The 24487-nt window shown below is 42.7% G+C and overlaps 1 protein-coding gene across 1 annotated transcript in view; it reads left to right on the plus strand.

Moving 5' to 3' along the window:
• Positions 1-3214: 3214 nt before the first annotated feature.
• LOC104277996 (thyroglobulin-like) overlaps positions 3215-24487 on the plus strand; it is a gene marked incomplete at its 3' end in the record, with an annotated part of 23925 nt that continues 2652 nt past the window's right edge. Inside the window, exons 1-14 of the mRNA XM_009874824.1 lie at positions 3215-3281; positions 4908-5016; positions 5273-5370; positions 5826-6029; positions 6383-6542; positions 11819-11925; positions 13152-13295; positions 15044-15229; positions 18419-19480; positions 21064-21651; positions 22886-23128; positions 23641-23778; positions 23972-24049; positions 24429-24485. Of these exons, the coding sequence (XP_009873126.1) occupies positions 3215-3281; positions 4908-5016; positions 5273-5370; positions 5826-6029; positions 6383-6542; positions 11819-11925; positions 13152-13295; positions 15044-15229; positions 18419-19480; positions 21064-21651; positions 22886-23128; positions 23641-23778; positions 23972-24049; positions 24429-24485 (3241 nt within the window). The remainder of the gene's footprint in view (positions 3282-4907; positions 5017-5272; positions 5371-5825; positions 6030-6382; positions 6543-11818; positions 11926-13151; positions 13296-15043; positions 15230-18418; positions 19481-21063; positions 21652-22885; positions 23129-23640; positions 23779-23971; positions 24050-24428; positions 24486-24487) is intronic.

A 24487-nucleotide genomic window follows, 5' to 3' on the forward strand; every position in this document is an offset into this window, starting at 1 on the left:
AATGTTTGCAGATCTTCAAATTTTTGCCTCCAATTTGCTGCCTCATTCAGGAGGCTCCCTTAAGTTTGTTTCGTAAACTAAGGTTGGCTTCTCAGGCTCAAGTTTTATTTGGGTGAGAGCAACTTTTCTGTGGGTGTAGATGTTTATGTATTCATATATAAGAATCAATTATCCTTGGGCTTTTTGATATGTAAAAATTGCAGTTGCACAAACTGTCTTTTCTGCTAAGAAAGTGTATGCAAAACTGGAAAAATGAATAAATTGTGTGCTTCTCCTTTGAGGTTTGTGACTTCAATGTTTCATCACACTGACCTTTTTCTTTCCCCAGCGTTTTGTAGTCTAAACTGAGTAGCTTTTTTCTGTTGTGTACAACAAATGGAACTCTCATGTTCAGTGCTAGTGCCATGATTTTGAAGACACATTAGTTTTAAGCTTGTATTGGCCACGGGGACCTTTTCCACTTACTCCTTTTCTCCCCTTCACTGGTGAGCTAATTTAAGATATTTTTTCCATCTTTTCTGAGGTGCTAAAAATAGTGTCCAATTCAGTTGTCCCTTCGCTGAAGGTTATGCAGTGGAGCTTTTCTTAATCTGAATTTGACCAGCATAGACAAGTGTTTAGTTTTTGTGGGTTTTTTAGCTCAGTGGTTTGAGCGCGGTGCTGGCAACAAGGACTAACACCGAGGTCGCGGGTTCGATTCCCGCTCGGTCCCCATATGTTGCCAGGTCTAGTCGAGAGGTGGCATCCCTGCCCAAAACAGGGAGGTTGGACTAGATGATCTCCATGGTCCCTTCCAGCCTATGCCATTCTATGATTCTATGATTCTGTGAAATATGGATTGTGCATATTACTCTGTAAACTGCCTTTCTTTTTTTGTCTTCTTAATTCACGGGCTATTGCATCCCATTGAACTTGCGTTTATTGACATGCTCATCTTGGTTTGACGCACATCTAGAAGTGCTTTAAGTGATGCCGATTGCCAAAACTCACTTTCTCCCTTTGTTTTTTTAAGAGGCTTTTGAGACTTGGCTGTTCTTCTCAACTTGGTTAGTTCAGAGGTTCTTTTCTGAGTGTTTCTGAAGGAAATAAAAGTAACCTTGGCAGTCAGCACTATACAGCTATTGTGCTTCTTTCTGTTAGTAACAGTTCTTTAATACATCCTTGGTTTCGTCTCTGCCTTACTCTGTTATCAGCCCTTGATGTCCTTTGGTAGCAAATAGCCACTTCCATGAGCTTCCTTCTCACCCCATCTGCTGTGCAAAGACCCTGAATGACACTTTTTTGCTAACTTTGGAAAAATGGACTGAGTCAATATCACACACTCACACCCCAGACACACACCTGGACGTGTTCCAGTGGCTTGGAAATGTCAATGCAAGCTCGGACCCTGATGCCTTGGAGAGCCCGTGGCATTGGGCTGGGCTGTCTCTTGTCACTCTCCTGTCATTGTCCCACTGTCTCAGGCTCAGACACAAACCTGAGGCTCTAGAAGCATACTTGAATCAGAAATGTATGTCATGGCCAAATTTTTCATCTTTCCTGACCCTGCCACCTTAGTGCTAATGCTGACTATTCTCAGTTTAGCCAGATTCCTTTGTTCTGCATGAACGTTTCCCTACAAAAAAGTGCTATGCTAATCCAGATATTAATTCTCCTTCTGTATCTGCTTAATCAGGGCTGTCACGGGATTTTTCTTCTTTATGCCTCTGGAGGTTGCCTCTGTGTGGTGCTGCACACATTCTTCATCTTTCCCCAGCTTGATATTCCTATGGACTGTTGATTTTCCTCGAGTTCAGCATAGATTGCTTGAAAATAAAATCAAAATATAGTCCCACTGAGTTTAAAAAGGCAAGTTATGCTAAAGCAACTTTGTGCTGCTTTATTTACCGTGTATATGAAGCACTGTAGCACTGCAGTGGTCTGCAACCCACACGGATGCTTAGATCACTGCAAGCACAATCTTGGTCTGTAAGAGGCTGTCAGCAGAGTTGTTTCTAGACTGTCTGGTAGACAAGAATCGTAAGAGTGCTGCTGTCACTTTCCTTGAGATCAGCCAAAGGCCAAGCTCAAACATGTGCTTCTGTTATTATTTATCTAATTATTCTAGATGCATTTGTCCAACCACCTTTGCACAAGTGAGGGCCAGTTGTCATAATTCCTGGTGCAAGTAACTGCTGACTCACAGTCATAAGAGGTGGACAAGTGAGAAGTGATACTCTAGAACCAAGGAAATATTTCTGATGAGTTTTAGGATGTAATTAGTACCAAAAAGCCTGACTTACCATGCTTAATGCATATACTTATCTTACACGTGGGGAATGAAGCCCAGGATGCTCAGCTGCTTCCCATCGGATACTTAACTGTGATAAAGTGCGTGGTGCATGTGAGAGTAAAAGCAAAAAGTCAAATGCAATTGACTCTGACCTTCACTTCTCTTCATAGTCAATGGAGGCGTCCCTGCCCATGGTAGGGGGGTGGAACTAAATGATCTTTAGGGTCACTTTCATCTAAACCATTCCATGGTTTAGAGTTGCATCCATCCTGTTTTTCACTTAATTAAAAAAAAAGCCACAACATTCCCGTTTGGTCCCCATGTGTTGCCTGATCTAGTCGAGAGGTGGCGTCCCTGGCGGCAGGAAGGCTGGATTAAAATGATCTCTAAGGTCCCTTCCAGCATAGGCCATTCTATGATTCTATGATGATGATTATATGAATTGTATTTACTGCTAGTGCTACAGCGCTTGGAGGCCTAACTCTTGCTTGTCCCCTCAGCAGGCCAGGCTCTCTAGAGACACAAGAAAAAATGTGTCCTGATGACAGAGAGCACAAAGCCTGCTTGCACCACAGCACGGCTGAGAGCAGGAGCTCTTGGCCGAGGTCGTGTCCATACACTCGATTTGCATCTTGATTTCACAAAGTCTCTCCTGTGCCTGCAACCGCTTGATCTCCTCTCCATGACCAGGCTCAGCGCCGCTCCCTGGAGTGGGGATGAGAACAGGCTGAGGAGAACCACGAGGGCTGTTCCAGGTGAGCGGGCCTCTCATAGTTTTCTCAGAAGCATCCTATGCGTCACTCACCCAATTTTGTGGCCAGTCTACCAGCACAGAAGTGGACCCATCTGTGCAGTGGTTGCTATAAAAAGGCAGGTGAAGGCTACACGGGGTGTTCAGGGCTGCCTCGCTGACAGAAGGGGATGGAGCTCTCCCATCGCAAGATGGGCTCCATCCCATTTTGCAGCCTTCTTTGCTGCTTTTTAAGCATAGTAGCAGCTAATATATTTGGTAAGTACATTTGTTCTTTTCCTTTGCCTGTGCCCAGCAGTGACTGCTCTCCTATGTGTGATCTCTGTGCTGCTCTGTGTATTATTCTGATGAAGTATATAATAGTCTTGAATCTTGCGCACTGCAGCCTTAGCTAGTGTGCACTGTGCAAAGCGATTTTGGGCTCCAGGTTAAACACAAAGCTGTAAGGATTTGTAAATGGTCAGGATTATCTAATTTCAGTATATGTGGATTTTGGGTGGAAAATAGAAATCTCAAAGAACAGGCTGGGCTAGAGAAGGAGCTTGATTAAGAAAAGGTGGCACTGCAGAGAGGTGAAGGTCCTAAGATTGTGTCTTCTGCTTGTATATGCTGTCACCTACTTTAGATTTGAAACTTAAGACGCTGGATAGCCTGATTGCCAGCTCTTTGGTCTGAGTTTGATAGTCTTGCACCACAAACGAATTGTCAAATTAATCTCTTAACTCAGATGTCTTAGACCCTCTAGTGCTGTACACAGGGATCTCTACACATCCCAGATCAACTGTCATTGTCATTTGAGATGAAAATGGTGAGGTTTGCCTACATGTGGATATGTGTAGGTGAGCTAACCTAAAATCCCTTTAGAGCCTCGTGAAAAAAATTCACATGGGCTTAAGGGGACACAGTAAAAAATCACAAAAGCAAAACTTATTGAGAGCTCTTAAATGCACAGGAAGCATCTGTGGTTAAAGAAGTCCCTGAGCTGCACATTAGTGGAAGTTGAAAAGTATTCAGAATATTCATGATGTATTTGCACTGCTACATGTGGTCACGTTCAGACTAAATAATGGATCGAGTGAATCTTTGTTCTAAATTGCTGTAGCTATAGTTTTGTTTATTTGCTATGTTTTTATAGAATTAGTCAATGGAATTAAAAGCATGATATTTCTTAGATTTCTGAGGATGGGGAAAGTGTCAGATCAAGTAACGTGTTCTGTGGAGAAAACCTATTGAATTTCATCATTGTCCTAAAACAGCATGCAAATGTGGTTTTGAATACATTGAGAACTGATGAGTTGATTGCTTTCTTACTAGGTCAGTAGTTGATCACTTGCCCTGATAAACACTGAGAAATGTTCCTGATATGAATTAGTCAGATGTTAACTGCTAGACATTGATTCTTTTTAGCTCTGTCATGAGATTGAGAAGAAACACTTCTCCTTTTTGTGGAATAGTGAGTGACTTAGCTTCAATAAGGAATAAATACTCAGAAACATTAATAGTTATGTGTATGGTTAGGGCAAAGGGCTATTTTGTGGTGACAGGCACAATTAACTCTAAGTAAAATACCCCAGGTACCAGAAAAAGGTTGCCATACCGGTACAGAACAGAGCAGAGATGAATTAAAGTCTGGGCTAACTAATTAAAGTCAGGCCTGGGAAAGGGGTTCATGAACGCCTCCATCACGTGCTTATCCTGCAGCGAGTTTGTTTAGAACCTCCCTGTGCTGCCCCACACAGAAATGCATTCAAGGAGCAATGGGGAAACAACCAGGGACACGTGAACCTGGGGCTGTTACCACACAGTGTTGACCGTAACAGGGTTTGATGAGAACAGGCTTGTGGTGAAACCATCCATATGTATTTGCCTTCTTGCTGCTTTCAGAGTATCAGACAGATTCCCAACCATTACGCCCATGCGAACTTCAGAGGGAAAAGGCTTTTTCAGGAGGAGAAACCTACGTTCCTCAGTGCTTAGAAGATGGACAGTTCAGGTAATTCAGGATTCTATACAATTTGCTTTCTGAATGACTTCAAGTCATTTACCTGCAATTCCTGAAGACTTCAGAGAATTACTAGAGTTAAGAGCTCCAGTCAGATAGAGTCACAAGAAACACATCCCTTTCTGATTACATTCATTTGCATTGTTAAAGTACTTGCACTTTTTGGGCTCACTTTATGTTTTTGTTTATGTCCCATACTGACTGTGTCACTAACAAAATAAAAAATGTTACTTGTGGTCTACTTCAGGACAGTTCAGTGCAATAGGAATGGTCTTTCCTGTTGGTGTGTGGATGAGAACGGCGTTGAGGTACCTGGCAGCAAACAGAATGGATATCCCATATCTTGTAAGTCCCAACTTCCTATTTTTATTCAGCTTGGGTAAAGAACCATTTAAATCTGCATTTGAACTGCTGAAATCAAGAACAGTTACTCTCAGACTTTGATGGACTGTAGTTTGTTGTGATTTGCTGGGTCTTTCTAGTGGAAGTTCTGGAGTTTTTTCAGGGCAGATAATGAAAACCTGATACAGCTGGATGGTCTGTATTTCTGAAGGTCAAAGTAATGTAAGTCATGAATGGACAATCAACTTAGTGTATCATCTTTTGAGCTGGAGACCTTCAATTCTACCTGTGGTGGGTTTCTCTGTACTGATTTTCATAACCTCATCAATGTCCTCATGCCTTGTGGGTGGCAGAATCAAACTTGGAGCTCTGAAAAAAACTCGGATGTTGTCTTAATAAATGATTTAGTGCCCAAAAAGTAATATGTCCTCCAATAATGTTCCTCTGTGGTACCACAGGCTTATCCTTTTGCCAACTGCAAAAACAGAGCATCTTGGTGAGTCGATACATCAACAGCAGCATCATCTCCTACATCCCTCAGTGCCTAGATTCAGGGGCTTTTGATGCAGTTCAGTGTGACACAAAGCTGGGTCAGTGCTGGTGTGTAGATCCAGAAGGAATGGAGATTTATGGGACCAGGCAGAGAGGAAAGCCAACACGCTGTAAGTAATATTCAACAAAATGCTGGGTTTTGTAAATTTGAAAGGTTTGCTGTCAATGACAAAGTTGGCAGATTATGAGCTTGGACACTGCAGTCTATGCTTATCCTATAGAAGTACAGGTGTTTAACTGAGGCATCTAAGTCCCTGTTTTGTAGAATCATAGAATATCTCAAGTTGGAATGGACCCGTAAGGACATTGAGTCCAACTCCCTGTTCCTCATAAAGACAATACAAGGCACTGTAGTGTCTATGGTCAATGTAACAAGTCTAAACTCCTTTCAAACTGAGGAATGGCTATTCAATTGTTTGTGGGAAGCTAAAACATCAATAAATATTACCTATGCTTCCATCAGGTCCAGGAAACTGTGAGATCCGAGACCGTCGCATTCTGCACGGTTTTGGGGAGAAGAGTCCACCACAGTGCTCAGCAGATGGAGAGTTTCTACCTGTCCAGTGCAAGTTTGTCAACACTACAGACATGATGTTTTTTGATCTTGTTCATAGTTATAACAGGTAAGAGTGCAGGCTTCTGAAATAGCAAAGCAATACAGCATACCTCTTAAAGTCACTGTTTTATGGTGGTTTTGTCCACATGAATCTCTTCTGTGACTGGACATGATGGTGTTTTCTATTAATGAATGGACCAAGTAAAAATAAAACCTTTTTCTTCTGAATTAAATTTGCTTATTTAGAAAAAAAAAAAAGTTATTCCATCTCTGCAGTCTGACCAGTGTGTCCTCATGCAGCGGTGGAAATCACATTGTGATCTATATTTGGGGAAGCAGCCGAGGCTACTTTTCAGACAGACACACAACAGCAATGGAGGTAAATACACAAGGAACAGAGGAATTGTGTATGTGAGGTAGGAAAGGTGATTCCACAGGGGAGATGAAAACAGACAGATAAGTGGCAGCGTACAATAAGCAAGTTGCCTATGATGGTAGGAAACTCTTGTCCATTTAGGCAACGCCAAGGTTGCTCACACAGGTGAACCAGCAAGTGATGAACGGGCATGCTGACATGTGACTGACTTTGGGTAGCTGAAAAGAGCTGGGAAGATTTCAAAATGCTAGATCAAATCCTTCTCTGCAGGAGTAAGAAGCCATTGTCCTGTGGAGGAGGTGGGAATTAATGCTCAAGAGGAGGACCCTCAGCAAGTTTGCAGACGACCAAATCAAGCAGGACTGTTGATCCACTGGAGGGTAGGAAGGCCCTGTAGTGGGATCTGGACAGGCTGGATCAATGGGCCAAGGTCAATTGTTATGAGAGTCATTGAGACCAAGTGCAGAGTCTTGCACTTGGGTCACAGAGAGATGCCTGGCAGAAAAGGACCTGGAGGTGTTGATGGACAGCCGGCTGAACATGAGCCAGCAGTGTGCCCAGGTGGCCAAGAAGGCCAATGGCATCCTGGCCTGGATCAGGAATAGTGTGGCCAGCAGCAACAGGGAGGTGATTATCTCCCTATACTCCGCATTGGTGAGGCCACAGTTTGAGCACAGTGTTCAGTTTTGGGTACCTTAGTTTAAGAAAGACATTGAGGTGCTGGAGCTTGTCCAAAGAAGGGCAACAAAACTGGAGAACAAATCTTATGAGGAACAGCTGAGGGAACTGAGGTTGTTTAGGCTGGAGAAAAGGAGGCTGATGGGAGACCTTACCACTCTCTACAACTACCTGAAAGGGGCTGTAACGAGTTGCATCTCTTCTCCCAGGTAACAAGTAGTAGGACAAAAGGAAATGGCCTCAAGTTGCTCTAGGGGAGACTTAGATTGGATATTAGAAAAATTTCTTCACTGAAAGAGTGGTGAGGCATTGAAACAGGCTGCCCGAGCAAGTGATGGAGTTACCATCCCTGGACGTGTTCAAAAAACATGTACACGTGGCACTTTGGGACATGGTTTAGTGGTCATGGTGGTGTTGAGTTGACAGTGTGACTTGATGATCTTAGAGGTCCTTTCAAACTTTAATGATTCTATGATTCTGTGAAGTAAGGCATTGGCAAAGGGAACTGCTGGGAGAGGAGTTTCTTTTGGTGCATATTTTCAGACTGGCCAGATAAACCTTTTGGTCTCTCATTAAGTGCCCTTATCTTGACATCTCTGTCAACATATTCTCCGGTGGAGGGCAGTGGAGTAAATGTAATGTCTAATTCTGACTTGACTCTGTAGTAGCAAAGGCATTTTATTGTAAATGTCAGTTTTGCTGTTTTGAGGTTTTTCTTTTTTGACTTAAACAACCCTGAAAGGCAGACCCAAATGCACAGTGCAAATTTGTCAAAGCTTCAGGAGAGGTTATTTTGGCAAGAGCAAAATAATCTGTCTGTTTGTTCGCCTGTGGAATGTGGAAATTCTAAAAGAGCAATTACAGAGGAGAAGGCAATGCTTGAAATTAGCATTTTCATTTTCTCCCATTGGGAGATTTGCCTGCAAAGACCTGCAAGGTTGGGCTTTTCTTGTGTCCATGTCATGTAATTAATCACAGCGGGATCATTTCACTCCCAGCTGTCTACCTTTCTTTTCATGACACTGACTTAACCCATTAGCCATTACCATAATATCTGAGTATCTCAGGTCATTAGTATATTTCTTTTCACACTATTTCTGCCTGAAATGTCATTATCGCAGCCCATAAACAGGAGGCCAGAATAGGGAGTTGAAGGGCTGAGTTCCGTAACAAAGTACCATAGCAGAACAAGGATTTAAACTCATATTTTATATTCATGAGGAATCAGTGGAGTGACTTCCTTTGGTTCCACAGACTGATTTTTGATCTGAATGTGTTTCCGTGACTCCCTTCCCAAACCATTTCCCTGCATCATCATAAATATTCCAGAATACATCAATATGTTTTAAAAAATAAATGGAGAAATTCAGAAGCTTAGAGCTAACAGTTTCCCAAGAGGAAAGTGAGATGAGCCCAAATTTCCTGCTTCACCTTGGTGACTTGGCTGCTGTTACTTATTTTATTCAGACTGTGCCATACGGGCACAGTTCTATGGACTGTGCTATATGGGCAGCCATATTAAAAACCCTGTAGCAGGGTGACAATGATCAAATGATCAAAAGTCAAGAAAGATCTTATTTTTGTGTTATAATTTTCATCTGACTGAAGACCTTGTGTCAGTGTCTTTATTCCAACTCACTGGAGGTTCTGCCCTGTTGTGCATTATTCCATTGGCAGTGGAAAAAACCCATGATTTGGTTTCTCACTCTGCTTCTGAGGAGTCAGAGAGAAAGGCAGCTATAACTTGAGCTGCACTTACAAAATATAGAAGTGGTTACTTGCAAACCTGCTTTTGAAGATCAGTATTGAGCTGTCTTTGCTGGAGCCAAGAGCAGAGACTCACAGTTTGAAGAAAAGGTCAACAATCTCACATTTATTTGTTTTCTCATATTTTTCAGTGCAAGTATTCTTATTGAAAAACACATGCTATTAATTTATCCATAACTTAAACCTTTGCTTTAGCCATCATTTTGAACTGGGTCTGATAGATGATCTACTCTGTGATAGTGCTATTCATCTCAAGGGCTGTAATTACAAAGAGGCTGAGAAAGAAAAGAAGCGGTAGGAAGTGAACTTTCCAAGTAAGGGAAGAAAAGTTCTATCCTCTTGTTTGTGTGGGCCTAATGTATATCTGTTTTTACTTTATTTAGCTGTACTCTCAACTTGGAACAAAAATAACCTGAATGACAGGATATGACTACACATCTGCCCCATATAAAAGTACTATGGTTATGCACGTGAGTTCTTAATGTTGAGGATGAAAGCAAGCGGCACACAGAATTTTTTCAGTGCATCCTGTTACACTCAGCTAGATGTTGAGATGCTGAGGTGATGACCTTCGAGGACATGAGTGGTACAGAGGTCTGCCTCTAAATATAAGAGCATTACTCTTCTTGGAAGAGAAGAAATCATATTCCTGACTGGTCAGTGGCCAGCACATGGTAATTCAAGGGAGCAGAAAGCTCTTAAAATACCCCAAAGCTATTTATGTCTGTGCAGCCATTGAAGATAGTAGAAAGATGATATTTCATAGAATCTTAGACTAGTTGTGGTTGGAAGGGACCTTTAAAGGCCATCAAGTCCAACCCTCCTGCAGTGAACAGAGACATCTTCAAGTAGATCACGTTGGTCAGAGCCTTGTTCAAACTCGCCTTAAATGTTTCCAAGGACAGAGTTTGGAAATATTCAAGGTCAAGTTGAATGGATATTTAGGTGTTTATATCTTAAATAAGTGTTTATATCTTAAAATATTTAGGTGTTTGTATCTTAAATTGCATTGCAGAAGTCCCTTTTTGCCCTGAAGCTCATTTTGTTTGCTTTTAGCTTGTCAGTGCCAGCAGCAGAGCAGGATTGGGTGATCCAAAGTGGAGAGTCAGTGAGGCTTTTAATTTGAAGAAGTGGAAGAGTGAAGCAGCGATGTGCAAGCTCTGAGAGAGGAACACTGCTGGATGACACTGAGACAATCTTGAGATTACCAGCCCCTTCCTCTGCCAGAAGTTGCTGTTTCTTCCTTCATTCACCAGCTCGAGCTTTGGTGTATTGAGGAAGCAGTAACATCTTCATCTCTCATGGCAAGAGCTCTCGGGCAGGCTCTCGAAGGTAGCAAAGGCCCTTTTCTCCACTCCTCTCACAAGACTGCTGGCTCTGGGGCAGACAAGCCTGTCTCAGGGCACTACAGACTGCATGTGCTAGAGCAGCCCTGAGGCTGCAGGAGGGTGACGCTGGGGTTGAGGGTGGTCCCAGTCCCAGTGTCACAGAGTCGCCATAAACTGCTTTGGCACAGCAGACTTTTTTCCCAGTTGATCAGAGCCTTATTCACCCTTACTCTTACTTCTTAAGTGTCCTTCCTTGGTAGAAACCTAATTTTTGTAGTTCTCTGGTTACTACCCCCCTGTTGCTAGATTTTCCCAAATAAGCCACGTGCAGCTGGGACGCCAGACTTTAAACATTTTTCAGGGTAAGGGTATGTGTCTGTAAAAGAATACAGTAGTTGTGGAACTTATCACTTTGAATCTATAAAAACTTATCTTCTGTTTGCTTGGAGAAACCCTAGAGTGTGTGTGAATGAAGATCACATTTATTATGTTTTTTCCAACTCTGACCCCATTAAATTTCCTTCCTAGATAATTTCTTTGCTGGAATCTGGCTGTTGTCACTCCTAAAATATTATACTGGAAAGTAGTGTCTCTTTGATCTCCAGAAATAAGAGTCAAGCTTACTTGTAATATGTTTTAAACCCTTTCTCCTTAATCTATTGAGCCATGCTCTGAAAATGAAAAAGATTAGTGAGGTTTTTATCAGCTTTTCTGCTTAATACAGTGCAGAAAGTGTACGTAGCACATAGGGAAGAGGAAGCAACCTGTTTGCTTAGGCACTCTGCTATCCTGTGCAGATTTGTGGAACAATCTAATGAACAGGTGTTGAAATAATATTGAGCCAGCGACCGTCTATTTTACACTCTTTGACAGGCTTTCAAAGATGAGAATAGAATTAAAAATGAGTGTTAGATACTGGGTACCTGCTTAAGAAGAGTCAGAAATCTCTCTGTAGGGAGATAGTCCTGTGTTTGTCTAAAAAAAATGCCGTTTAGGAGACTCGGCACTCTGAAACTTTGATCTGGGTCACGTCAGAATCTGGTTGCCACAAGGAGACTGAAGAGGTTTGTGATGGCTTCGTGGCTGCTCTGCAGACATCTTTGCCATACAGATGTGAGAGGGAAACACAGATGATGCTTTGTTGCTGTCAACGGGCCTCCTGAGCTCTTCACAGGAGACTGCTTTTCCTTCCAGGCTCCCGAGGGCTTTCCAAACGTTCAGCTCCCTGCGGGAGATGTTCCCGGAGGTCTCTGGGTACTGTTACTGTGTGGACAGCCTGGGGAGAGAGTTAGCAGACACAGGTAAGTACCCTCCAGCATCTGATCCCTTGTCTTGAATGCCTTTGAATTCCTGAGGGAAAGGACAAGTAACAAGCATCAATCTTCAAATTCAATTCGGAGTTCAATTTCATTCTCAGAAGGGGTAAGACCACTGTGACCTGTGTATTGCCCATGGGAAAGGCTGGAGCTCACGAATGAGATCCCACTCTTGGGAGAAGCTTTTCAGTCAGTAGCAATAGGAGATGCTGCCTGGGAGCTAATCCTGTCCTTTTTGGGATGATAGAATAGGATTTCTGGATTTCTAACTTCTGCCCATACTAGAAAGCTGCATTGTATTCAGTGAGTCCAATTAACAAATGCAGAGGAATATTAAGGACCTGTAGAGTGAACTGTTTTCCTCTAGCTCAGGTAGAATTGAGGAATGGTTTAGATTGGAAGGGATCTTTAAAGATCATGTAGTCCAAGCTCCCTCCCATGGGTGGGGACATCTAGTGGTCCTTCCTTTAAGTCTCATAGCCTCAGGATACTTTTTAGCGTATTAACAGGTGATGGGACACTTTAGATGAAAGAATGTTTTTACTAAGAAGGAGGAATGAAGAGATTGAGGACTTCCAGCTGCTATTCCTTAAAAAAAAATATTTTTTAAAAATAAAAAATAAAGCAAAAATGGGAAAAATGCAAAGCATGGTAGCTTAAAATTTAGATGGTAGATGAGAGCTTCAACATTTAATTTCTGCAAGGGTGAGAAGTTCTCAAAAAATTATGCATTCAGGGAAAATACTGCACATCATCTGTTTTTTGCATGTACAAGCGAAATGACTGGGAATTGCTTTTTGGCAGCACTGGTTTCCAAAATTCCATCAGTCACTCTGCTGCAGGTTGAACCTAACAAAACCACACTGCAGTGCCAGTTATGGGATGTTCCTCCTGCTTGTTTTGGTAGATGTCAAGGCATAAAGCTGGTGACTAGGCATTCAGCAGTGGGTTGTTTGGTGCATTAGGGTTGTGCAGTTTAACTTCACATTTCGCGTCTTTAGAGGGCTGGCTTTATTTTTCCTGATAGACTTCCAGTTCTGCTGCTCTGGTGTAAAGATTTCTGTCTTAAAAGTAGCTCTGTGCTAAAAGGGTCTCTGGGCAGCCTGATCTAGTGGGAGATGTCCCTGCCCATGGCAGGGGGGTTGGAACGAGATGATCTTTAAGGTCCCTTCCAACCCTGACAATTCTACGATTCTATGATTCTTTCCCAGGCTTGGAACTGCTGCTCGATGAAGTTTATGACACAGTTTTCTCTGTGCTGGAGCCTGCCCGCACGTTCACGGAGACCACCGTATATCGGATTCTGCAGAGGCGGTTTCTGGGGGTTCAGCTAGCTACCTCTGGCAAGTTCAGATGTAAGTGGCACCCGGGGCATACCCTGTAAGTAAGGTGATGATTTTGGAGCTTGTATGTGACAGCTGCTATCGGGGAGAGTTGCTCTAGGAATCTCTTGCACTAGAAGTGTATAATATCACAGTTTCAGTGCAAGAATCAAAGTCCTGGAATTGCAGCTGCCTTTTAACCTCTGGATTGTACACTTATCAGCAGATTGTACCTGTCCTCTGATCAGGGCTCTCCCATGCATTTGAAGTTCATGTTAGTTGAAATCCCATGAACTCTCCATATCTCTTGCGCTGAGATTATCGAAGTGGATCTGATTTACTAAATTAAGAACCTGGGAAAATCCCTAATTTATGTTGGTACAGTCAGCAGTAGGAAGGACCTTACATTGACCACTACACACTCAGTCCCCAGGAGGCTACACAAAGAGTTTGCAGTGCCTCAGCCAGCAACGCTCAACTTCTGGATCTGCCCTTGAGTCCATTCCCTCCCTGGCTGGGGCAGCAGATGGAGAGAGAGTTTCTCTCCCGAAGGGCAGTGAACTCTGTGGGACAGGTCAGGTACCTCCTCTCTCTTACACCAGAGCCCAAGAGAATAGCCTTGACTGGGCAGAGTTTGAACGCCCTGGTGTGATGCTTCATCCTCCCATCCAAATTCCTCTGACATTGCTCTCTGACCCTCACTAAGGCATTGCATCACTGGAGATATTAAGCAGATACTGATGAATTCTTCTGGCTGCATGGTGACAAGGGTTTTCTGTTTCTGAGACAAGTGGATTGTTCTGGGGAGTCTAGAAAGCATCTTCCCCCTCCTGCTGCTCAGTGCTGTTGAGTAAGCTCTGACTGCAGCCAGAGATTCAGCAGCTGTGGGCAGAGTTGAAGCTGTAACAGCCACAAGATGGTGATGTGACCGCGTTTGTCAGCCACTTTGGTGACTTTGCCAGATGCCAGATCTCACATCGCCACCTGAAGCTTTAGGAAAGTTGTCAGACTTTCTCCATGAGCAGGTTGCTCTGACCTGAAGCTCTTGTTGCCTCAGCCTGGTAGCCGAGTGTGGCTGGAAAGCTCGGGAAGGTGAGAAATGTTTAGGCTGTCAGATTGCAGGTTTATATAAACAAGAAAAATTTCTGTTGGAAGGGTGGAGTCTAGCACTGAAGAGATCATAACTCAGAAAATTTAATTTATAGAGTTTTTGCTTCTCTACCATTAAGATCAGCTTAAGACCAGCTTGACAGGAATAGAATGTTCAGATCCCTGTGGAGGAAAATGAAGAAATTATGTGGTCCCTGACCAAATCTCCCCAGTCAGGTGCACATATTTTTGCAGGACCAATGCCTCATTCTCTTCAGAAACATTGGTATTTGCTTTCATCTCAGTCACCCAAGCTGCACATCTATCTTTGACCAGCTTCTCATTTGCACTAAGGGCCAGAGCTCTCCTCACCTCCAGCACATCTCCTTGAGAGAGATGCTGCTGCTCTGCTTACCCACAACTATGACTGGAAAATGTGTTGAGGTTTTATTTTCTGTTTAGTTTTCAAGCATGAATACCTATGGTAGAAAACCCTCAGGCCGTTTGTCCAGGGAAAAGAGGACAGAGAATTTGCATTTTGGGCTAGTACTTGAAGTGTCACTGGAAACAGTCAGGAAATTAAACGTTTTTTTTTCTTTTTTTCCTTCCAAATAGGCAAACAATGGAATCAAGCAGAGATGACTCTGAAACTTCAAGCTTTCCCTTTGTAACTCACACAATTTTTTTTCCAGGCCCCTCAAAATGCGAGGTTGAGAGGTACGCAGCCCTGCGTTACCAGCACGCCTATGTCCCCACCTGTGATGGTGCTGGGGGCTACACGCCTGTGCAGTGTGAGCAGGGAGGACGGTGCTGGTGTGTGGACACCAAAGGGCAAGAAGTCCAGGGCACAAAGAGACGGGGACAACCACCGGCCTGCGGTATGTATGAGGTTTGGAAAAGGAAAACTGAGCACATCTCTTGGTATCTTTAGAAAGAAAACCAAAGGACCCATGCCCTTCTAGGCTCCGACAGATTCTGGTGTTCAAAAGCTGAGACCCCAAAACCTCCCTGGGGTTAAAAGCCATGTTCTAAGGCGTTATTAAATACCATATTTAATTTTCCTTTTTAACCTTTCTTCAGCCTTTTAGTTTCGCATACAGCAAAGCTTTTCTTTGCAGCTGTGATATCCGTCTCTTGACTCCAGAAGCTGGGGTGTTAAGTCAGAATATCTGGAATAATAAAAGTAAGCCAGTAATTGTAGTTTTGAGTTTTAGCTGCTTCCTTTAGTGAAATGCCATGGAAATTTGAAGGCATCTCTCATCCTGAGCATTTTTTCCTATCTCTGTAACTGCCTATTTGGCCATGAAAATTGCCAAATCCAGTAAAAAAACACCCCAAAGAATTCAGAAAAGTATATAAGTTTGAGCTTTCAGAGATTTCATGAAGAATATACCAATAAATCAGTGCTTCAAATGGAAACGACAACAGAAAAGTCCAAGGGCCTGAGGGGAGGAGGAAAGTAAAATCTTTGCTCTGAAGTACACTACCTAAGTGTTCAGGATTGGGCTGGGGCACAGGGTCTTAATGCGGGGGCCACCTTCAGGGAAGGTAATTGCTCTGTCTGTGAGACAGTGTCTTGCCATGCAGATAGAGAAGGAGGAACTTGCCCTCAGTGTCACGCTTCCAAGTTGCTCCGAGTACTGTCTGGGCACAGACAGGCTTACTGCAAAATGAAAACGTTCGCATACCTCCAAGGCTGATCACCAAGGATATTGCAAGGGAATATCTGAGAGGCCTCTCCATATGTTGGGACTGGTTGTTTTCACTTTGAATGTGCTTTGCTGAGCCCTTCTGTTGACTATTTTTGGAGGGGAGGGAAGGGTGGGGGTGGGCAATGACTTGAGATTGCTTGCAACTTTTATTGGAGGACTCAGGAAATTTTAAGACTGAAAAATTTCTGCCGAGGTTTTGCAGCCTAACTCCTGAGAAGGTATTTCATGAGGATATAGCTGCAGTCTGTGTTCAGACAGCTACCTGCCACGTGTGTGTCTCCAGTTCTGATCTGTTTTGTTTCTCTTTTAATATCTTTGACTCTCACACTCAACAGTGTGAACACTGAAGGAGGCAGAGATGTAGGTGTGAGTAGCACGTTGGGTACTCACACGACCTGGCAGCCCTGATAGTGACATGCTTTTTTTCAGATCTTTTATAACAAATTCACACCAGCAGTGCTTTTCTGTTTATTCCTTCTCTCGCTGCTTTGATTTGATTCAACAGCAGGTAGGAGGGGAAAATGTTTAAAGACCACGATCCTACATTTGTTTCGTATTAGCATACTTGCGGGATTGTGGCTTACACTACCTTATTGGTCCCCAGAGGAATGTTCTTCATCCCTCTTACCAAGAGCCAATGCTGAAAACAAAAGCGACCCATCCTACAGAAAAAGCCTTTACAAAGGAACCACTGTGAGGGACCCTGAGACCCTGCCAGGACCTGTGGAGCAGGATATGAGTGCAAAAGGAGGAGTGAAAAAGATGCTGGTCACAGAGCCTCAGATTACTTTCTAATCTGTTCTAGCAGCTTTTAAGATTTCCAGCTTTTATGCTTACTGTTAACAGGATTTATGACTGCTTTATCATGTTGCCTGAATGTAGAATAAATGGGAATGGGGTGGAAAGCCCAAGGGAGGTCGTGCTGGAACGTAGCGAGGCTGTTTATCCACCATCCTGTCCCCTGGAGGGACAGCGGTGGTGTGTAGGGAGACAGTGTGAGAAACATGAGCCATGCATGTAGCTTCCATATATCTACCTGCAGGTGGGAGAGACCTCAAACTGGAAGCTGAACCCAGGTCATTGTGTTCAGCACTCCTCCATAGAGTCATCTGCCAGGGATTTACGTAATTGCCCTTTAACCTTCTACCCTTCCTAGCATCCTCTGGCAATAAATTTCATGATGATAATTATGTGCTCTATTTATGGACCATTCTAATTCATGTACTGTGAGAAATACTGAATAATTATTGTCTATTGTTATTGATTGGAGAATCCTGGCTTTTAAAAACCTTTTACCATATTTTTTTTTTCCCAGCTGAGTAGCCTCTCCTCCTGGAAAATTTACTCGATCCTCAAAATATTTTTCTGTCCCTTCTTTACAATTCTGCTGCTTTTCGAAGAAAGGTACCCATGTTGCACATGCTTCAAGCTGCTGTGTGCATTCCAGAGAACTAGTCACTGCCATAACCATCCTGTCCGTTTGGTTCTCAAAGTCTTCATATCTACCAAGTCTTTCCTTTTTTGATGTTTTTTTGAGCCTTCAGCTGACTTCTTCAAGTCCTTCTTCAGCGATGTGTTGCATCCTAACTTAGAACCATTGTTGACTGTTTATGAATGTACAGATGGGGCTGGATGCAGATACACCTATGGCATAGCTTGGCCTAGGATGTGGGTGGACAGGGCTACTGTTGGTACTCTGGCATTTGACTATTTTTGTTGAAATTTTATACTTTTTTTTTTTTCCTTTAGAGTTCATTTATGAATGCTCTCTGGTCCTTAGCACTCTATCGCTGCTAATTTTAATATTTTTTCCAAATCTCTTGTAATGAACACTTCACTACAAAACTGAAGATCTAGGTAGGAAGCCTCCATAAGTTCCTCATTAGGAGGCATTAGTTAAAATAAATTTTTTTCTGCAGTTTATGCCTCTTTCTTAGGTTCACGTATTGCATCTGGATCATTGGAGGTTTTCATTATAAGCAGGCATCCTACCAGAGAGTTAAAGCATATGGAAAAGACTTTATTTGTTCTTCCAGCCGTAGGAACAGGATTGAAGATTTACACTGGGAAACAACAGAACTAGAGCAAGACCACAGAGCAGACAACTCATATGTGGTGAAGGAATGTTTCCTTTCACTTTTTCTCTTGAATGGAGAATTTTATTTATAGGCCATACTCAATAATAATTCAATTTTCTGTATCAATCTGCATGATTCATAGTCAAGGAACTAGAGACAGATTAAACTACACTTTCCTGTAACTTTTTTTTTAGAGACTACTTGAATGATAGCCATAGAATTACAGATTCTGGAGGTTCCAGAATTTACATTTTTTTTAAAAAAAATCTTTGTCTAGGTGAAGAACGACGGTGCATCTCTGAGAGGCGACGGGCATTGTCAAGGATCTTTTATGGCCCTGCTGGGTCCTTCCGTCAGCCCAATTTGTTTTCCTCATCAGATACACAGTCGGAAAGAAAATCTAGCTTCTCAAGACCCTGCCCTCCTTCCTTCAAGGAGCTGTTTCTGGACTCTGGATTGTCATCCCCAGTGGCACAAAGCCCATATGCCAACCAGATTCCGGGGCTAGAAACTACTCTTAGTGAAGCCATCATGGGGATGTTCCCATCAAGGGAACTGGCTCAAGTGGCCCTGCAATTTACTGCCAATCCACAGCGTTTCCAAGAAAACCTCTTTGGAGGAAGATTCTTGAAGAATTTGGTCCAGTTTAACTTCACAGGGGCACTTGGTGCTAATGGGAAATACAGCATTGGCCAATTTTTCCCACAGGAGAATGTGGCAGAGAAGGGTAATGGCCAAGGCCTTCTGGAGTCAGCTGAGGCATTTTCATTGGAGGTATCAAATGGGAGCTCCATTTTGAGCAAACCTCTTGTAGGCAGCTTTGGCCGCACAGTAATTCTACAGGACAATCAGAATATGATGAAATTCCTTTCTGCTCTTCTGGAACTACCAGAGTTCTTTACTTTTCTTCAACAAGTTGTTTCTGTCCCCAGAAGCATTGCTGAAGATTTAGGTGAAGTGGTGAAACTAGCATTGGGCTCCAAAGACTGTGGTGAGGAGCCAAAGGATCTGTTTGTTCCAACATGCACCAAGGAGGGAAAGTATGAAGAAGTTCAATGCTATGCAGGAGAGTGCTGGTGTTTGGACGCTTCAGGTATGGAAGTGCCAGGCTCAAGAGTTCAAGGCAAACATCCAAGGTGTCCCACTGATTGTGAGAAGCAAAGGACAAGCTTACAAAACTTGAAACGAAGCCTGCCTGCAGGATCAGATCTTTTTATTCCATCTTGTACCGAAGACGGAGACTTTCTACCACTCCAGTGCTATGGGACAAATTGTTTCTGTGTTGATTTGAATGGCAAGACTATTGCAGGAATAAGAGGAAAAGCTGGAAAGACGCAATGTAAGTCCAAGTAATGGTAATTTAAAGATGCTTCCTTATTATGTTGGAATTTGATGATTCTTTCTTCATGTCTGATTATGTCTGGAAATGTATGGATGATGTATACTAACAATATTGGCCCCTAACAGGAAAGCAAGTCAGCTCTACAGTTGCAGGGTAATAGAGGCAAATACAGAGTGTGAAAACCTTGATATCCTAAGTCTTAAAGATTGTCCCTTCTTCTTTCAGTGCATTGGGTAGACACACTCCAAACAGGAGCCTGAGATCTTGCCTTATTAATGAGCATGTCGTTGGCATATGTCTCTACCTAAACATGTAGTTAGTATGTGTAACAGCCATGATACCCATGAGATATGGAACATCTGTGTAACTGAACGTGAGCCACCCTGAGTGGAAAATTCCTTTTACTTCCACGACCAGGTCACCTGCGCACGGTCTCGGGCTCATTCTTGTCCTGAGTACTGAAGACCTTCAGTGCCTTAAACCATGAATCTCTAGTAGGCTTTTATCTCAAAGAATATATGCTCAGCTTGGTAGGATGTTGCAGGAACTCAAAGTCTAATAGGTTTCTCATAAAAGTCACCCAGTCAGGCCAGAAAAATGAGTTGCAAATGACCTGTCAGACATCAATCTGGCATTGTAATCTGCTTATAGACTATGAACTCCTCTTCTTGCCCTTCTGTAATGTAACATGAAGGAAGAAGGAAGCACATAAGCTAGGGATAATTGTCTTTCAAATGGCACATCAATGGTGAGAGCAGACCAAGAGAAGAGCCTTCTTCTCGTTTTGGAAGGAGTATCAGAGTGTCCACCAGAGAGCGGCATATAGAGAAGGACCTCCTTTGAATAGCAGTTTGCAGAAGTAGTAGGGAATTTATTACCATGATATGATTTATATCTAGCAACCCATATGTAATACAGTCAAAAATAAACAGTCTCGTAGTTCTCTTGTACTCAAAAGGAGATGAGCTCCAGTGTTTACTAAGTTTATAGAGCTGCTTGGTGGCAAAATGAAATTTGGCACTGGAGAACGCTGAAAAGGCTTCCAAAACAAACTCACTCTAGCATTTTGAGGGATGGAATTTTTATATTCAGCTGCAATATTCAGTAGAAAATAGGAAGAGAGGACAACGGAATCTGAAAATTCTGGTTAGGTCCAAGGGGAAATAAAATCAGTATTATGCTACTATTCAGAAGGTTGCTTTTGCAGGGATTTACTGAGTAAGAAATAACTGCCAGATTATCAAGTGTATGTGGAAATACCTAGCTGGTGTGAACAGATTCAGGAAGGCATTTGGTGACATAAAGCACCTATCCCCCCAGTAAGTACTCCAGGCACCTAATATGCTTGATTTTAAAAACCTTATCTATATGCATATTTCAGTGCTCACATGCCTTTGAAAATCTTACCCTGGCTCAACATAAATGCTTTACAGCATTAGCCCTCTTAAAACCAGGCCAGAAATGGTGTTGTTGATATTGGGATAAGTGACCAAGTTTTAGTAACAGTGTTTGTAGTACTAGGGGGGTAGGGAGTATTGCGTATCTTCAGTGCATGCTGTACGTGTTTTTCTTTTCCCCAGGCCCAAGTGCTTGCCAAGTAACAGCTGGTCAGGAGTTTCTAAAGGCTGCGAAACTGCTGTTGTCAGATCCCAGGGCTCTCCCTCAACTCTCCAGCGTTTATGTCCCACAGTGTGATGCTGAGGGTGCCTGGAGGCAGGTGCAGTGCAGTGGCCCCCCCGAGCACGTCTTTGCCTGGTACGAAAGGTGGATTACAGAGAACAATGGAGGCAAAACCCTGCCCATTGCTAACCTCTTGGACATCATAGCTGGATATAAAGAGGTATCTTCCAAAGGCTTTTCAGATTTTATTAAAGCTTTATATGAGGATGGGCACCAGAATGTCTTCCCAGCATTCACCACATATTCGTCCTTCACTGATCTCCCACCTGAAGTTCTGGGAGGAAACGTGACGTATGCATCTGAGAACATTTTACTGGATCCATATGTGTTCTGGCAGCTTCTGAATGAGCAGCTCACTTATTATCCAGGACCCTATACTGATTTCAGTGCTCCATTAAGCCACTTTGAACTTCGTGATTGTTGGTGTGTTGATAGCAAAGGAGAAGAGCTGCAAGGGACAAAGGCAGAAGTGAACCAGGTCCCAGCATGTAAGTAACAGAATTTCTGGCACATAAATAGCAGTGTTCATGGTCTTTGCTTTTATGCTACAAGAGTAAATTCCTTTCAATTACTGTTACTCTGAAGTGGGAGGCAATGACTTGTTCAAGAAGTCTTCAATACTGATATTGTCACAGGCCACTATAGGTGAGGTAACTCATTTTCCATAAATAAGTGGTCTCTCAGCTTTAGGAATAAGGAGGAATAAAGTTCCATATAGAACTTTAAAGTTCCATGTAGATATTCTAATTTGGAATTTGGGCATATAATGCTTTTGCAGAAGATACTTAGCCAGACAGAAAAGGACACTTTGAAGTTAGAAACGGTCTATGAAGAGTTGTATCTAAAATTCAGTATTACACTGTGATCTAAATGACTTTTTACATTGCCTTAAAATAAGGCAAGAGGAATTTTCTTTACTGTTTCATAATATGGAATCAAAAATAACATATCCCCTAGACGTTATTTGGAGAAGAGTAAGGCCAGTACTGAAGCTTGGTGAGCCCTCTGTCTAGTCATCTCAGCCAAAGCTGTTGGGCCCTCTTTGGGGTTACTTCGGCAGATGACCTATATTATAAATGCAGTCACTAAAAGCATTCTCATCTCACAGTGCTTTTCCAGCTGGGAGGAAGAGACAGGACAAAGAATGGCAAGCTACCAAACGGGGAAGGAGTGCCATAAATGCCAGTTCTGTGGACAAATGGGGAATAAAGGTGATAAAGCAGATTAGCAGAGAGAAATTTTAGTGGAGCAGCTTTCACTGAGCTGGTTTGTTGTGCTGAACTGCCATTTCTGAATCAATAGATGTATGAAGAGGATAGGCCAAGTGTCAACTGCCACTCTGGACCCAAGGGATATACCTTCATTTTCATTTCTCACTGTCGGTTTTGATTACCCATGTTTTGTATTTTTTATGACAAAAACTGTGGGACAGTTCTGTAGAGACATATTAACTCTGTTTGTAACCAATGAGGAAGAGGTAACTTAAAATCACCAAGGCTTTGGCCCAAGACTTGGAGAATGTTTGGGTGATTCCTTGTACTCTTGGACTCTTGCTGTTTTATTAACTAAGCATTGACAAGTCTTGCTTGCTTGCTTCTGTATGCAATTCAAAACTCAGTGAGTGCAGAAGGAAACAGAAAATACCAATTAAAAGCCCAGCTAGTTTTAACAATCTTTACTGGATTTAGAAGACAGACATTAATATACTCTCTGGTTCTACAGGTCCTGGTATATGTGAAGGTGTTAAGCAGGAAGCCATGAAATTTGTGGAGGAGGCAGAGCGGCTCATCTTAGCATCAAATCGTTCCCACTTTGCTTTTGGAGAAAGCTTCTTGATAGCAAAGGGAATACAGCTCTCAGACAATGACCTCCTACGTTCTGCTCAGCCCACTGAGTCAGAGGTGGTGGTCTCTGAAAAGCTGTTGTCAGGCAGTGACTATGCTCTCCAGCTGGCTGCACAGTCAGGTAGGTGAAAGAGAAGATGAGATCTTAATTAAATGGATTAATGCCTGGGATTTGTGCAAGAGTACTCTGTGTCAAATTCAGCTTTACTGAAAAACAGGTGCAACTCAGCAAGTAGAATTAATCAGTGTAATTAACCAGTCAATCCAAGAGCTGATTTCAGTTGTATTATATGTATGACACAATGCATATATAAGATCTGGACACTTACCAGCCTTAAAGTACTTGCAGTGTTTGCTAATTTGCCACCTAAAGTTCAGGGAATTTGTACTTGCAGGTGTTTGCAAATATGTGAATCATAAAGTCGCAGAATGGCTGGGGTTGGAAGGGACCTCGAAGATCATCTAGTTCCAACCTCCCTGCCATGGGCAGGGAAACCTTCTACTAGACCAGGTTGCTCAAAGCTCCATCCAACCTGGCCTTGAATTCTTGGATGGGGCTTTGAACATTTCAAATGTGCATTTAAAATATCTTATATTGGCCACTAATAGCTTTCTTTTACTTATCTTTTATAGTCTTGCATTTCTACTGGCGGAATCACCTTACTTCAAAAGGTTCTGCTGGAGAAACAACGCAGCTGGGATTTCTCCCTTATGTCCCACAGTGTGATGGTCTGGGAAACTGGGAACCAACTCAGTGCTATGAGAGCACAGGTGAGCACTTGGTAAAAAGATATTCTGGGCTTTCTGAATAAACAAAAGCTAAGCAGAATTCTGATAAAAAGATGGAAAGCCTGCATTCTTGTAGCCAAACTGGAGAGAGGTGAAGTGGTCTACAAGATGGATGGAAAACAGAACATACTGCAGTACAAATACTAAACTAAAACCACTTTTCTTCCCTGGCCAGGTCATTGCTGGTGCGTTGATGAGAGAGGACATTATGTCATGGATTCCTTGGTCTCACGCTCAGCAGAACTTCCCAAATGTCAGTTGGTTTTTCTTCCTAATAATTTTTCTTTACCTGTTATTACAAATTTTAATATTTATTTAGAAGAAAAAAAAAAGGAATTTTATGCTTGCTTTGATAATTAATTTATCTTACTAATGGACTCCCTACTGCTGGTGAGCCCGCCTGAGCAGGGAAGGTTGGACCAGATGTCCAGTGAGATTTCTCCAGAGGTCCCTTCCAACCTCAACCATCCTGTGATTCTGTGGTTATCGAATACGGATCAGGAATTCCCTGCCTGAGGCTATAGGAGAGCTTAATGGAGTTGTATGAAGGAGCTGGGAATGTATTCCTTTCTCTAGTTTAGGTTTGAGAACTAGATTTTATTTTAACATGGAGTATGTTTTCCCTCTTACAGGCCAGACCTCATGTCAGCGATCTCGAACCAATGCCTTAATTTCCAGCTGGAGACAGAGC

Source organism: Apaloderma vittatum, unplaced genomic scaffold, assembly GCF_000703405.1.
Source record: "Apaloderma vittatum isolate BGI_N311 unplaced genomic scaffold, ASM70340v1 scaffold20438, whole genome shotgun sequence".
NCBI lineage: Eukaryota > Metazoa > Chordata > Aves > Trogoniformes > Trogonidae > Apaloderma > Apaloderma vittatum.